General features: G+C 40.2%; 1 protein-coding gene across 3 annotated transcripts in view; it reads left to right on the forward strand.

Moving 5' to 3' along the window:
- Positions 1 to 16159, forward strand: part of TTC7A (tetratricopeptide repeat domain 7A) — a 180021-nt gene that overhangs the window by 73784 nt on the left and 90078 nt on the right. For all 3 annotated transcript variants that reach the window (XM_086745752.1, XM_086745749.1, XM_086745751.1), the window contains exons 13-15: positions 2748 to 2805; positions 6152 to 6224; positions 12766 to 12926. In XM_086745752.1, coding sequence (XP_086601878.1) covers positions 2748 to 2805; positions 6152 to 6224; positions 12766 to 12926 — 292 coding nt within the window. The remainder of the gene's footprint in view (positions 1 to 2747; positions 2806 to 6151; positions 6225 to 12765; positions 12927 to 16159) is intronic.

The following is a 16159-nucleotide window of genomic DNA, read 5'->3' on the forward strand; positions in this document are numbered from 1 at the left end:
GATACAAGTGGGTTGCAGTGATGACAACTTCTTTGAACAATTCCATTGGTAGGGCATCCGCAACTTCTCTGGGCAACCTGTTCCAGTGTCTTGCCATTCTCAGAGTAAAGAATTTCTTCCTTATATCTAAATCTTCCCTCTTTCTGTTTAAAGCCGTTGCTTGTCCTGTTGTGCTACAGGCGCTGGTAAAAAAACTTCTCTCCATCTTTCTTATAAGCCTCCTTTAAGTATTGAAAGGTGGCTATAAGGTCTCCCTGGAGCTTTCTCTTCTCCAGGCTGAACAGCTCGAACTCTCTCAGCCTTTTGCTGTAGGAGAGGTGTTCCATCCATCTAACCGTTTTCATGGCCCTCCTCTGGACCTACTCTAATAGGTCTATGTCTGTCTTGTACTGGGGATCCCAGAACTGAACACAGTACTTCAGATGGGGCCCCAGAGCTGAACACAGTACTTCAGATGGGGTTACACAAAAGCAGAGTAGAAGGGGAAAATCACCTGCCTCAACCTGCAGGCCAAGCTTCTTTTTAGGCATCCTTCCCCAGATCACTTTTCATTGCCTTTTTTTCTTTTTTTTTTCTCTAGTTTTTCTCCTGTAAAGTCCCTGTAAATGGCATGGTTAACTTGCAGCATCAGCACTCAGTATTGTCAAACACAAATTTCAGTGTGTTTATCCAAGTCAGACACAAATCCTAGAGATGGACCAGATTTCCAACTTAGTTGTAGCTGAAGATGCAGCTCATATTATGGGAGATAAGAGCCGCATGCTGTTTCCCAGTAGTGCAGAGGCAAAGCTGACTAGTTTTAGAATAAACTTCATTTCCATAACATATTTTGTGCTGTTTCTGGCTACAAGCTGAACAACAGTCAAATGTCTTACTGAGTGGAACCTAAAAGTTCTCCTACCTTTTCCATTTGATGTTTATTTTGAGAGGCAAATAGTAAAATTTCTTTCAGTCTTCCTTATTGTGTAACATCTTCAGAACTGCTCTGTAACTTATGGAAACTACAAGATTCCTTATATGAGAAACAATCTGACATATTTTTCTGGGTGAATGTTTACAGCTATGATCAAATACTTTCCAATGTCTTAAGCATTTTTATGTTTACGTCAATCTTGATTGTTTTAATTTTTTCTCTAAGTTTTCCTCCTCTTTTACCTTATTCCAGTATTTGGCAGTGGACCTGAATACTCAGCTCAAGGCTATGGAGAGTGAAGTATTTCCAGCTGCTTCTAATAAATACTGCGTTTTGCATGAAAGCCCATGTCTTCAAATTTATTCTTTAAACTGCATTTTTTTTGTTAGATTTTTACTACTTAGAGTAGACTTAACAATAAACAAGCATAAACAATTTTTGATCTTTATGATTTGGGAAATCCTGAATATTTGCTGTTTCCACTAAATGAACCTGGTGTTTTGAGGAACTGTTGGAAGATGTAGGAATATAAAAGGTCTGATCACTATAACAACTTCAGCAAAATAAATTACTTTCAAACTTCCATTCACTACCATGTTGTAGAATCTAAAGAAATTGGTTACCTTTGTATGTCTTCATAGTATCATAGAATCATAGAATGGTTTCGGTTGGAAGGGACCTTAAAGATCATCTAGTTCCAACCCCTCTGCCATGGGCAGGAGCACCTTCTGCTAGACAGGATTGCTCAAAGCCCCATCCAACCTGGTCTTGTAGAAGAACACAACCTTTTCCTCTGAATAACTTTTAAGAATATTTGAGTTTTATCTGGTTTCGTTGCTTAAGTATATGCTACTTACTAAACTTTCTATTCTAGAGCTTACACTTGAAGTCAAGTATATTCATAGGTAGATGTTTGCTGGTGGATTAACTACTCATCGCTTTGTGTTGTTGATCAGTAGTAGCTCTCAAATTTAGGATAAGTAGAACAAGAAACAACTGCTATGCAAGATCTCAAAGCAAAGAACCAGAACTAGACAGCCAATGTACTTCTGAAAATTATCACTAGCTTTCCAGATATTTTGGATCTGAGAAAGGCATGCTTCTGTAAGCTCCTCCTCCTCTTGCTTTTGGTAATGATGATATCTTCTCATACCGTGGCATAGCAAGAACTTGAGTCTTCTCCCTTTATGGTTTTGACTAGGAATTAATTCACACATTGAGAAGTGAGCTTAGTGAGCAGGATCCTTTAGTCAAGCAATTAGAGGCACGAAGGAGGGCATTAGTGGCTAATGCCACACCTGAAGTAGGCCGAAGGTCTGTTGTAGTCTCAAGGGAGGTGATGTGTTGTCAAGGGTTTTGTCGCAGAGCTGTAAATTTGGTTCCTGGTGTTCCCTGTTCAACCTGCAGCACCCTCCTACGTGAAGACAGTGGGGGAGATGTTCTGTATCTGAGTCAGAGTATGTTGCTAGTTACTGCTTTTAGCATATACATCAACCTGACACAGAGCCTGTTATGGTCTTAGTATCTAGTTAGTCTATGTCCCCTCCTCCTCCCAGGCCCCTTCAGTGGCATATGTAAATAAAAAAATGCTTTGTCATTTCAGACAAGGGAGTCAGAATAGTCTTTAATAAAAAGGAAATTGAGAATTCAGGTTAAAATACTGTTTTTGTGCTGTTCTTTAAAAACAAAATGGCATGTTTTTCCTGCCATGAACACACACCCCACCAGATTTCCACAATTTTTATGCTCCCAGTTTGAAATACTCCATGTAACTATTTACTTAATCTGAAACATTGACTTCAACTCTTAAATGGCATTATATCTTGTCCTACAGCTACTCTGAAGGACGCTCAGGATGAATTAAACCAGAAAGCACTTCAGACTTTGGAGAGGTGAGTAGGAATCTTGCTGATACTGGCGTTGTATTTCTTTGGATGAATTCAGAGTAATTGTTGTTTTTAATGTGTGGTTGGTTTTTTGTTTTGTTTTAATTCTGCATAAGGCTTCCTTGCCTGAAAGTTTAAAAACAGGTCCGTAGATTTCAGCAATAGCCTGTCAAAATCATTCCTGTGATGGCTAAATGCAGTGATTATTTGGTTCAATATCCAAGGTAAGAGTATGTGTTGTGCCACTAAAGAGAAATAACCGTAGCCACAAAGTAGCTGCAGTGAGGTCTACAGTGCTGGGAGATGCAGCTTCCTCACACGATGCCAGCGGGCAAACGTGGAAAGCTAGTTTTGTCTCTATTCCTGCATGAAGCACGCTTAAACTCCTGTTTCCCTTATGGTGGGAAAGAGTATAGGCTGCTATGGAGTGACCTGGCATTAGTGCACTTACTGGGGAGGGGATGATTGCTGTCCTAATGAATCTTCACATGAGCTGTTGTGTGAAAAGGGGGCTACGGAACTAGTGGTACAAAGTAGTTACCACTCACGTGCTCTTCACCACTGTATTTTATGGAGGAGTCTGATCCAATGGCTCTGCCCTGAAAGTATCCATGAATTAAACTCTTCTGCAACTACAGTTGCCTCAGCCTGCTTGGGTTAAAGCTTTTTTTGTCAGTTGTGTTGTGGTAGAGAGGTGATGTGTGAGCTTCCTGACCCTGTTATGACTAAGTTACACCACTTAAAATACACCAGGTGGTGTTTGGGCAGTTAACGTTGTAAATGTAGATGCCTACAGACTCCATATGGCAAATAATGGAAACTTAATAAGGTCTAAGTCTTGTGCTGAAGTGTCTAATTCTGGTTACATTACAAAAGTGAAGAAAATTTGAGATGTCTAGTATGTCAAAGTACAGATGTATCAGGCTGAGCATATTACTGGATCTTAGCTGTTTTTCTGATGCTGAGCAAGGAGGAGTCCAGCATGTTTGTCTTGCACTGGTTTTGCAGTGGTTGCAAGAGCAGAAACTGCAGAGGTAATTCTGGATATTTACCGTATGGAAAACTGAAAGATAAAATTTTAAAAGCCATTTTTTAGATCAGGAGCAGACTTTTAAGTCGCACTAGTTCCTCGTCTCCAATGTAATGCTTTCACTACTGCCCAATTTTCATGTAATTGCAGTGCTACAATTTTAAACTGCATTTATTTTTATCCTTTGACCTTTCCCACTGGCTGTGGCTTGTTTTCATGGTATCTTAACTCTAGCTAGGAAGCAGACAAGCTTCTAGCCAAACATTTAGATACTCAAACTTCAGCTAACAGGGATGTTAGCTGGTTACTAGTGTCTTCCTAAATGCCTGAGTTTGGTCTCTTTCTTTTTTTTACCTCTTCCTTGTTTTTCACCTGTTTTTAAAGTACATATATGATCTCTCAGGCCATGGTTTGGCCTGTAGCCATCTTTATAAGTGGCCTTTTCAGCTGGAAGATTGGATCAAATATTTTTCTAATACCTTTTGAGGAAACTGAACAGTAAAGTAACAAGCCTTTCTTTCTTTCCAAATGCACCGTTAATCTCTTCTCTCATACACCTATGTGAACTTTTCCCTGTTGTTTATTGTTGGAGAGGCTACTGAAGGTTTCACAGGAGCAGCTTGCTGAAGAGGTGGCTCACCCTGCTCTAACAGCTTAGAGCAAAGCTGGGACTCTTGTGGAGTCTTGCTGTTGGTTGGTTTTGGAGTTTGTTCTGGTTCTATTATGGGGTTTTTTCACTGTGTTGTTTTGTTGGTTTTTTTTTTGTTTTTTTTTTTTAAGTGGTGGGAGAAATTAGTGACTTGCCTGTACTAATTGCACCTTGATGTCTTTGGCATTGCTTCAGAATCCTTGAGTGCGACCTTGACTTGCAGAGTTAGAGGACACGTTCAGTCCATAGTAAATTAATTAGTTCTAGAGCCATTAGTTATAAAAGTCAACTCCAACAGCTTCTTGCTCACAGGCCAAGACAGCATTTGAGAGGTGGTTGCCATTAAAATGGTGTGTGGTTTGTTTCCTGAATTAATTCTTTGATTTTTGTTTGTTTATTTGTTTATTATTAGCAAACGAATAGTTTTGGCAGGTTTTTTAACCACCAGCCTTGTCAGCCTGTTGTTTCTCTCTCATAAGGACGTTACTTGTGCTCACTTTGGGCAGGGTGGTGCAGGTGCAGGCTTCCCTGATGTCCTGGAACACAGTCCAGAAAAGAGGTCAGGAACATCAGCTGGCTATGAGGGACCTTCCTTTTCCCCTTATTTCCCAGGTGAAATGACTTCCCTGTGCCACAGAGCTAGGAATGAACTCTGTGGGTCAGCAAGGGGATAATCAACTGGTCCCTGGGCTGGTCTGGTCTGCCAGTGTGGCATGAGCCAGTGCCCCACGTTGCTCTGAGGTGAGGTCCCCAAAACACTATCTTCACATTGCCTTGGTTAATGGCTTCTCCACAGGCTAGCAAGCTCAGACTGCAGTTTCGTGCTTAGCGTAGTCCGAGAGGAACAGTTCTGCCCCGGTTGTCCTTCCCTGTTCCCTGCCTTGCCCAAGCCAGTAAGAGGGGCCTCAACATCTGATTCTGGAGACACTGCAGCCTTCGCTAGCCGAGGGGTCATTGCAGTGCACGCTGCCTGCTGTGGACTGGACGGTAATATCTAAGAGATCCAAGCTTGAGAAGTAAGGGCCTTGGTTTTGGTCCAGACTCAGCTCCTGCCATCAAATCCTCATTCCTCCCTCAATGTCTTCCCTTTCCAAATTAGGAATCTACTGTCAACAATTAGACTAGAAGCTGCAGGGTGGAGGATGTTTTGTGTGTTTAAGCACCAGCTCACGTCATGGGCTCCTTCTCTTTAGTCCTCTATGTGCTCATAGTCACAATAACAGCAGAAACAATTACTACTTTTCCAGTGCTAACCTAACCCTTTCCTATTGCTTGAAAAGTGGCAATGTAAGAATAAGTTGGACAACTATCACCCTCTCCTAAATTACTTAAAATAATGCTTTAATGGGTTTGTTGTGAGTTAAGAGCTGCTTTCTTCATATCAATTTTCCAAGTTCCAAAACACTAAGTGGCATTTAATGAAGGAGCATGTATGTTTAATAACATCCTGGCAGTTTGGTCTCTCATACTTATTCCTGTGAACCTGGCTTAGCCAGGTCAGCATTGGTCTGCTTTTTGTCTAGTTTCCATGTGCTCCCCCATTACTATACTAATTTTATGTAGGAGAGGACTGGGTTTTGTTCTGTGCTTGCGTGTGACTCATGGCAAAGGAGTTCTGAGAAGTACAATCTAACAGTCACTTTTCTTTTTGTATTGTGTGGTCGTCCTTAAAGAGCACGTGACTTGGCCCCGGAAGATCACCAAATCATCCTCTACCTATCACTGCAACTGGCTCTTGTCAGACAGGTATGTGCAATAATTGGCAACCACTGAGTTATGAGAGGGTGGGAGAAGGGTGGGACAGTCCAATTGAACAAGACCCAGACTTGCTAAACAGAGTCCCTTCCTTCCTACATTGTAATAGATAACCATCAATCAGGATATATTCGTGTAAGACCTTATTATTTTTAAAATAGAAATTCTGCAGCACGTGGAACGACCTTCCCTAGGACTTACATTTAGCTCTAACTCCTGAGCAACTTTGTCCGTGTGGGGCGAGCAAAGTGTGTTTATTCCTGTTCCCTGGTACCATGCTGTGTCCTACTGCAGGCCGCTCCAAAGGCTCTCTCGTTACTGCCCGGTTCTGCATCACCCCAGATCGCGCGCTCTCTGTGCTGGGGATTGGTTTATTCCATACTTGGGCACGTTCGGCGTTAGGCTTTGACGAGTGCTGGAGTTCTGCAGTGAGTGAGATTAGTTGGCATCTGAATGCTGCTGCAGGTGTTAACTCATAAAAATTAAGCTCATCAGAAAATACACTGCACTGCCTTTCAGAAAAAACATTTGGGCTGTGCTTTATTTTTCTGTCTCTTCTTTTTATAATTGAGATGTGTTTTATTTCTCCATCTCTTCTGTTTAAAAGCCGAAGTCTTTATTGGAGCAGCCCCTATTTTTTAAATGCTTCTCTAGCTAGATTTGAAATTTCATCATCATACTTTCCTTCTTTGGCAGGCTTTTTCTGCTTGCTGTAGTTTTCTCTCCTTAGTCTACACTACAGAGTCAGTTGAATCCTCCTTACTTTCCTGAGCTAATTAGATGAGCTGTGTGTTCATTAGGTTAAACTAATTGTTCCAAGACAGCATTTTCTTGATAATGTCACTTTTGTAACTCTTTCATAATGAGAGCAGTGTGTTGTGAGGAAGCCTGCAATAAGAATGAGTAATTAAAATGGCTTATTTAACTTTCTCATCTGCCTACTGGCTGCTTTATGATGCAGTTTGCTCAGGGTCTTTCATTAGAAAATATCCAGCTACCTTTCTTTCTCTCACAGCTTTTACCTCTTAGGGAAGTTGTCTGATCTGTCTCTTCTGCTTCTTGCCTTGAGTAAAAGCATTACAGCTTTTCAGCTGCTATCCTTAAAAATAAAATCAAGGGTTTTTTGGTCATTGGCTCTTTGTTGTTTTCATTATTATTGGTCCACTGCAGTTTAACTCATTACCCAGTTGTAGCCTGTCTTTACAGTATTGTTTCGTATGTCTCATTTCATAATTTTCCTTCCCTCCTGTTCTTTCCAGTCAGTCTCTTGTCCTCATGCTCACTTTCTTTTGTTTACCTCACCTGTGTATTTTCACCCTTGATGTTCTGACAGTTGCCCCTGCTACCATAGATGTGTGATCTAAGCGTCTTATGTAGTGTCAGCCTGACCCCTGCAATGCTGCTCCTGCTCTTCTCCATCTAGTGAGATATAAATCTTTAACGCATGCTTGGAGAGAGAGGAGATACCTGAGACATCTTTATTTTTAGACTGCTGTAAAATATCCTGCTCTTCTTTTGCCAGTTTACTTAATGATAAACATTTGGTAATGCATTTTTAATATCCTTAATTATTTAAAGTATCTAATATATTCTCTTTCTGATTAACTGAAAATGATACCTTTTTTTGATAGATTGCATTAACTATTGAACATCACGGTTAGGGCTTTTATCAGGCAATGCTACAGTATCAACAAATCAGGCTATTCCTACACAGCAGGTTATAATATAATGCCTGAATGTTATTCTCAACAAATAGGCCTTTTTGTTTCCATAGTCAAGGTCAATAAATGATGTAACCTTACCCAACACTGAAAAATCTAGGTGTCAGCTTGCATAGATAAGAGGCTGTCTTCATTGAACAAAGCAAGAGAGGCAGCTGACCAGTAGAGCGCCAAGAAAAGTTGCAGCAATTCATCTTTCTTGGAAGAATCTATAAAACAGCACTTGTCTCTGTCAGCACTGGGCAAGGGAAAGGCAAAATGGAAATGCATAAGCTTCCCTCTGACACGCAATGAGGATGTGTTAAAAGGAGGAATGGTTATAAAAGGTTTTTGCAGAGTTGGCACTTGAAAACCACTAGCAAGAAAAATGAAAGATGATGATGATGTGCTTCGTGCTTGTGTTTGTGTGTGTGGCTCTATGTCTTAAAGACCACCAGAGTCACTGGGAGGACTCCAGTGACTCCTATATGGTCTAGGTAAGTCCCACAGCGTCTTAGGGTGGATTTTTCGGCAAAATACAGAGTAAAATACCCTCTTCTCTAAGGAGAGTCTAAATCTGTTTTTTCCCCTAAGCTGAAGTGCCATGAGGCCAAGGTCAGTATTTGCTGTGGTGGTGATCTCCACCTGCAGTGCCTAGCTGGCAGCCGGCAGAGCTGATGGACAAAAGAGACTTGTAACTCCCAACTCCCAGCGGCTGGTTCGGCTGTTTCTGCTGTTTCTGTGGTAACAGCATTTGGATCAGCAAAAACAAGGTAGAATGAACGCTTTAAAGCTTGCTGATTTTAATGCATTGCCTTGTTTTTTAGCAGGCCAGTTTCTATGGAAATGACTCTAGAGAGTCAGCGCTCTTGTTAAAATTAAGTGCTGGTTCCTTTCTCGGTTTGGGTGGTGGTGGTGTTTTTGACCTTGAATGCTATGTAAATCAGTATTGGATACACAAAAACAACATATGGGGCTTTCGTACCATTTTAATGCTTGATTTGGTTGGACCTTTCTTTGCATGAAAATAGGAAGGGAAAGACAGCCAGGGGCCAGCAGCTGAGAACTAGAGGTCTCACTTATCAATTTCATCTGTGGGCTGCCAGCAGACCTGAAGTTTCAAACGGCAATATCCAAAAAACACCTACCGCCTTCCGGAGTGCCTGGATGTAAAAATAAATTAAACATCTGTTAAGACACCAGAGAAAATATTTCAGCTGTTTTCTAGACAGTTTTTATTCTGTTTTCAAGAAGACAAGACTGCTGTCTTTTCTTTGCCCCAGGAGGGGAGCTTTGTTTAGTAGGTATCAAGAGGTGCTTCGTTCAGTGACTGCTGGATGTGGGTAGTTCTGGTCTGTGTTTCTTCCAGACCAGCTACTGCCTCCTCTGCTGAACAGCAACATGATGCTTTTCTGTCTAGGTCCTGGTCTAGATTTTTCTGGTGATCAAAACCAGCTTGTAGTAAGAATTAAGTAATAGCTTAACTCACAGGTATGTCTGCACCTGCTTTCCTGAAGTTCTGGTGGACTGTAGCAAGTCTGTTTTCAATGGAAGCTCTTGCCAGTCAATAAAGGTTTCTCCTTTCTATAATCCCTGTGCTATAAAAAGAGAGGGGAGCATAGTTTTAATGGTTAATTGACTGTAACTCATAACTGATGAGAAATCATAAGGCCTGAAAACTCCTCTTATGAGATACTGTTTCATCTACCATTCGAAATATGCAAGTGCAGTCTAATATTGGGAATTATTTTTAACACTCTTACTGTTTTCCTTTTTATACCTACAATTGTAACATCCCAGCATTGTTTTTAAGGAAGCATATAGCATTATTGAAATAAATCCTGTTATGTAAGAGGCAGTCTAAACAATCCATATTGTGGCATTATTTTGGTAGTACTGCAAGATGCTATTTCTGGCTTACTGCAGTATCTTCCTAATCAGTGTGATCTGAATATACCTGTGTGCCATGCAGGACACGTGTGGTATATTTATTAAGAGAAAGATGAATCAGAGAAGAGTAACATCTTCTAATTACAGGCCCTGCTTGAACTTGCAGTCCAGCTGAAATAAGATTACTTTAAAGCACAGCACTTCCAGGGAATTAAAACTGGCAGCCTACCTCTGATACAGCCCTGAAGTTTCAGGGTGCCATCTGGGCCGCCAGCTTCCTTCTTTCTTGTATTACATAGTTACTTAAATAAATAAGCTGTGGCATCTGTCAATAGATTGGTGATCTCTGCTGTTCAAAATAAGTTTCTGTTGATAGCTGCCAAGTATCTTGCTTTTATTGTTCTAGAAATTTAGTTTGTATTTTGTTGCACTTGGTCTGTTGCAGGATGTTGTTTTCTATAATGCTTCCCATAAAGGAATAGAGTCTCTTTATATTACTAAAGGGTGTTTTATTCTTATCTGTGTTTTGTCCACTGTTTCTAATAATGTAGCAGTACTGTGTAGGCTACTAAGGGTGTTACAGCACTAAGGAATCTTTTTGGCCTCAAGTTAAGCAACCACGTGTCAGGGAAGCATGATTAACTTCCCAAAACAGCCATTGCTTGTGGTACTAGAGAAATGAGATGTAACCATTGCAAGCCCAATGCTACAGAACAGGGAAAAATTATTTTAGATTACATCTGTTTCAAGAGTATATGACTGCCTGTTCAGCAGGCAGAGGTTTGCAGGAGCTACCATAACTGACTTTTTTGTGCTGCTTCATTTACTGTATGCTGCAGAGTCACAGAGCTTCTTTGATAGCTGGCCTTTGTAAGAGGTATGAACTTGAAGTTGTGCGATTGTTGGACATTTGCACACATAAAGCAAAGTCTCAGTGACTTAGTTTGCATGTTCATGTGCAAGTAAGGTCAGGTATCCTCACAATTTTGAAGTCCCTCAGTAAAGACAGTAGTTGCCAGTATTATTCTCTGATTCATACCATCAAATTAGGATCACCTTCTCAAGTCTTTGAATAGAATCATAGAATAGTTGAGTTTGATGGTGACCTCTGGAGATCATCCAATTCAATCCCTGCTCAAAGCAGCATCAGCTGGAGCAAGTTGCTCAAAGCCCTCTCCAGTTGTTTCATTTACAGATTTTCTTTTTCTTCTGATACACTTATTTTTCCTCAAACTTTGAATTTCTCTATGACTACTTGTGCAGGTCTCAGACAGAAGAATAGAAAAAAATAAGAGGTGTTTTTAGTCCTAAGTGCAAGAAGAGTCTTGGTAGCAGCTCTCTTTTAGCAAGTCAAATTTATATACTTCTAGTGTACCTACAGAAGAACTTAGTGGACGGGCAGATTGAGGCCCACCACAGTCTCATGCCTGTTGTCCTAGTTCCAAGTTATTTTGTCATTGCTAGTGTAAGAAAATGTGTCCTAGTAAGCTGCTGAGGGAAGATTGGTGATTTAAGCCAATATGTTTACCTTTGCAGTAGGCTATAATAACACATATGGTTAAAGTAGCTCCACTGACAAGCAGTAATTCATTAAAGCTGAGCACTCAGTCATATATCACAACCTGAATCTGGCCAGGACATTCAGCAGTTTCGAAGCTGTGGGCCAGATGCCAGTTTGGAGTTACATCTGTGGAGCAGTCACACTGACCTCCAGACTTGCATGGAGTCACCAGTAGTATAGTAGTTAAATACTTTGGCTTGCACATGCACAGTAAGAGTGAAATGTCACTTGGACATTAGGAAGAAGTTGTCTAGTGAACAGAATGTGTACCACGCTCCCAGAAGCATGCCTGAGATCTAAATTATCAGCAACCTCAATTATAACTGCAAGCAGTGGAATTGTTGCTTTCCTTAGTTATGTGCTACCTGTTTTCCTGAGTGATCTGTGGAGGTGGTGAGAACTTGACACTGGTGGCATGCCATGACAGGAGAACGTCTGCAGAGCTTTGCTAGGTGGGAAGTTCTCATAGTAGGAAAGAAGGAACTACATTCTCCATCCCTTAAGGGAAGGAGAGGGAAGGTATATATGAGGAAAATAAATTTATACATTTCTCTGTTTTGTTTGCTGTGGGCTTCTAGGGTCAAACACAGATCTAGAATAATTTAAGTAATAGTAATTTCAGACACTAGAGAATCTGAAGGAAAATTCTCCATATAAAACTTCCTGGTAGCGAAAGGAAAGAAAATCTACTAAGAAGTTCTCTTTTGAACAAATTGCCTAAAATAGGGTATTGGATCACAAAGACCATGTGATATACTTGCATTCATTATAGATATTAAGATTTCTGACAAGTGAGACTTTGTTCTAGTGACGTGCTACTGCTGTGATTGTCAGGATGGCTCTTTACATCACTGCTTGCAAAGGTATTTATTTTTCTGACAGCATTTTGAATCTTGACTCTTTTACGCTTGAACATTCAAACTTAATTCTTATGTTCTCGATCCAAATAATGAAAAGCCTGCTACAACCATCACAAGAGACAAAATGTAGCAGAGATGTGTAGTGCTCTGACACCAGAGCACCACCCACCCTAGAAAATGGAGTTGAGAATTGGGCCTCTGTAGTGGATCTGTTTACAGCATAGAACCACCATGCCAGAGTAAGAGGGGGTTGATTGGATCAGGTCTGCTGCTCCTGTTCATAAGCAATGATTTAGTAATACTGCAGACTCCTTTAATGTGTGGTTTGTTTTGTTTTGTTTTTTCAAGCAGTACAGTCTGTTAATTTTGGCAAACTGTTCAGATAGAAGTCTTTCTCGTAGGTGCCCAAGCAGGATTTATTCAGAATTTATAATGACAGTATTTGTTCTTAACTTTGGGATATAATGTAGGACTGAAGGAGAAATGTGTTCTCTTTTTATTTCTACCCCATCTCCTCCCAGATTTCTGATGCTATAGAACATCTTCAAGAAGCACTGCAACTGTGCAAAGATGACATGAATTCACTTCATCTACTGGCCCTCCTCTTTTCGGCTCAGAAGCACTATCAGCATGCACTGGATGTTATCAACATGGCTGTTGTTGAATACCCGGAGAGCTTTAGGTAAGAGTTATCGCTTGATGTGATACATCCAGTCAGGAACGATCGGCTCACTAGCTCTGTTGTTCTCAGTTACACAAGGAGCCTGTTAAATCAGGTGTGCTGTTGGTGTGTCACCCCTCCTGATGGAGGGCTGCTGGGTGTGTTCCCTTGTATCTGGTAATCCAATTTCCCCAGACCGGGAAAGAGTATTAGCTCCTGGTGCTTCTACGGTGCCAATTTTCACATGTGGAAAGACCTTGCAAAGAGTAGCAGAATAGGTTGTTCCTGGTAGAAACAATTAATATTGGTAGTGAAAGCCATAGTTAATGCTAACTTTTAGACACAGACTTGATAGAGTGTGTGCTCTTGGAAGAACCCGTCTTTGCTCCCTTCATGCACTGTGGTATGTAGCGCAGTTGGCAGCGAGGCTCATTCACAGGTACATAGTGATGCAGGAGGAGGTGCTGGCTTCTTGCCTCTGCTGCTATGACTAGCTTGTCTTGGTGTGAATCTTTCTCTAAACCAGCCAGCAAATAATTCATGAGAGAGGGAATTGAGAAAAAGTATCACAGTTGCAAGACAGAAAAAAAAAAAAATTAAAAAGCATTTCTGAAGAAAAAAAAAGAATAGAAATCTAATGAGAGGGGAAAGCAAGAAAAATAACAGAATACATCTATGGTTTGTACCAAATCAGAAACTGTTCCTGACATTCTAGAGGTCTAAAGTACAGTCTATGCTGAGAGGGCTTTACTGTTGTAAAACATCTTTGAAAGGAGAAAGACCTGATGCTATTGTGTATCTCCAGTTGTTCTTACCTTATAGAAAAACTGTAGTAAATTATACTACTGCATGGAATGACTACAGGATACTTCATATAAATAGTATGAGCAAGTTCAACTGCATGATTTTAAAGCTGTATTTAAAAGTGGTTGATTATTTTTTCCCAATTCACATTGATATGAACCAGGCAACTGTGTAATGTGGTGCCTGAGGGGTTCCATCCTAATGACAACTCTTTTTGGAAGCATAGTTGGTGGCATATATTAAGAAAAGATCAAAGTTGCATTAAGGGACCTTAGGGCTCTGTAGAAGACAAAAAATGTAAGCATTACCTGGATGTATATCCTGAACAAAAGAGAGAATAATACATAAAAAAGTAAAGTCTTAGCTGGCCGAAACTACAAACATCTATTACTGTTTCATTGGTCTCTGACTGTATGTAATTAAGGTGAGTTTGTTCCTGCTTTTTTATTTTCATATTAAATTATTTCATTATATATTTCAAAGAAGCAATCATTCAGGATGTCACATAGTTTGTTAGTGGTTCAAGCAATTAAAAAAAATTCAGTGCATTGCTCAGCTAACATACAGTGGCCTTTGGCACGAGACCGATAATACTGACCCAAATGTGTCTAGAAATGCCCCTTGTTGGAATGTTTAAGCTTAAACATTTACTTCACATTTCAGTGGCTGGTATGGTACATAGGGAGGAGGAATACAAAAGCTAGACACTGAATACAGTGAGAGATGAACTGGAATGTTTTAGATTGAGCTGTTGGAGAAGAATTTTGAAGAACTGCTGGATGTCCAAAAGCACAAATTGTTCAGAAATAGGAACTCAGGAAGATCACTTCTGCTTGAAAAGCATCATCTAGTAACAAATGCATTACATCATAGTCAGTGAATGACTGAATTTGAGCACTTGGATATACTGTCAAGCAATGACAGAGGAAGAATGAGAGCTACCTATGTTGGACCTATTGCAAGATGGAATGAACCAGGAGATATACACTGCCTTGCCATCACTATAAAAAATAGAAATAATAGCAGGGAGGTGTCGCCTGAAAAATCTCGGACTCCTATGGAGACATCCTCTCAATGTTGGTGTGCTTTCAAAAGAAGTTAATGGATGCAGTACCAACAGTTGGCTTTTGTATATATTTCAAAGCACTATCTTCAGCACATTTGGGAGAGAAGACTCCTGATAGCATCAGGTATCTCCCCTTCAGGTCAATTATGCTGATCATAAGCCTTTCTTAAGATGGATTCCTTCAATTTTTTTTTCTTCAAACTCCAAGGCCAGCATTTTCAGCAGTGTTCCACCTGGGACTGGCTGTGATTACCTCCGCAGGTTTGTCTTGGGGATAGGTCATTTACCTGGAAGAAATAATACTAGTGAGCACCCCTCTTGCTGTCCTGGTGACCTTCATAAAATAATGCATTATTTATTTAGAAAGAAAGTATTTCCCTTTTTAAAGCCTATATTCACACTTCACGATGTTCCATACAGAAGTCCCATAGATCTGGCAGCATGCAGAACCCTCCACAGAGCCAGCTGACATAGTTCTTTAGCTGGTAATATTTCCTCCTTCCTGTTTTGCTCGTGTAAAATTGACTTTGTCCTCCTGACTCGCCCACTCTTCCAGAGACTATTTAGCTTTATGGTCATCTTTTAGCTCTAATTGGTTAGCTCACAGCAGTGGAAAAAAAAAAAAATTAAGGTCTGTACCTAGCCTGAGGTTGGAAATATGATAGCAGTTTTATGGATACTGTATTGCTTTATAATTGCTCACAGAGTCCTTATCAAAACCTACTCTGTTGTTTACCAGCTTGATTTTTGTCTCCTGGATGGCTCCCCATTAAGTCAGAACAATACATTCTTCTGGCATAATGTACAACAACTTGTAATCGCTGCCCAGTGTGATGGCGAATGTTTTGTTAAATGATCATGTCTTTGTATCTGTAGCAGTTCTGCATGTGGCATAGGAATCGTAACTCTCTTAAATGAATAGCTGCTAATATTCCTTTTCTTTCTAAACTATAAGTCACTATTCTGTTGCTTGGAGAGTCTCAAAACTAGTTTTAAAGAGCAATAGCAAACTTTTGGGAAGCGCTGCTGTTCTACACATAAAGACTCGAAAAAAAGCAGAGCGATGTAGCTGTCAAATGCAGATGCTTTTGTAAATGTAGTGCAAAAAAGCTCAGAAGGTCAGGAAATACTAAATGTGTGTCCAGGAAACTGTCAATAAAAAAATGAAGTGAATTTCACATAGGGAAGTGTGTGTGTTGTCTTGATGTTGTTTTAGAAGAAAGATTTTTTTTTTTTTTTTTTTTTTTTTTTTGCTACAGTCAACCCTCAAAATACAAAGTCCTCTTCTAGATTAGAAGTGGCTTACTGACAGCAAATGTCCTTGACTTCATCACTGCTACCTTAATTTCATTAAGTACATGGGAAGTAATTGTCTGGCAAGATT

The sequence above is a fragment of the Chlamydotis macqueenii genome, chromosome 3 (assembly GCF_036417535.1).
Source record: "Chlamydotis macqueenii isolate bChlMac1 chromosome 3, bChlMac1.mat, whole genome shotgun sequence".
Classification (NCBI taxonomy): Eukaryota; Metazoa; Chordata; class Aves; order Otidiformes; family Otididae; genus Chlamydotis; species Chlamydotis macqueenii.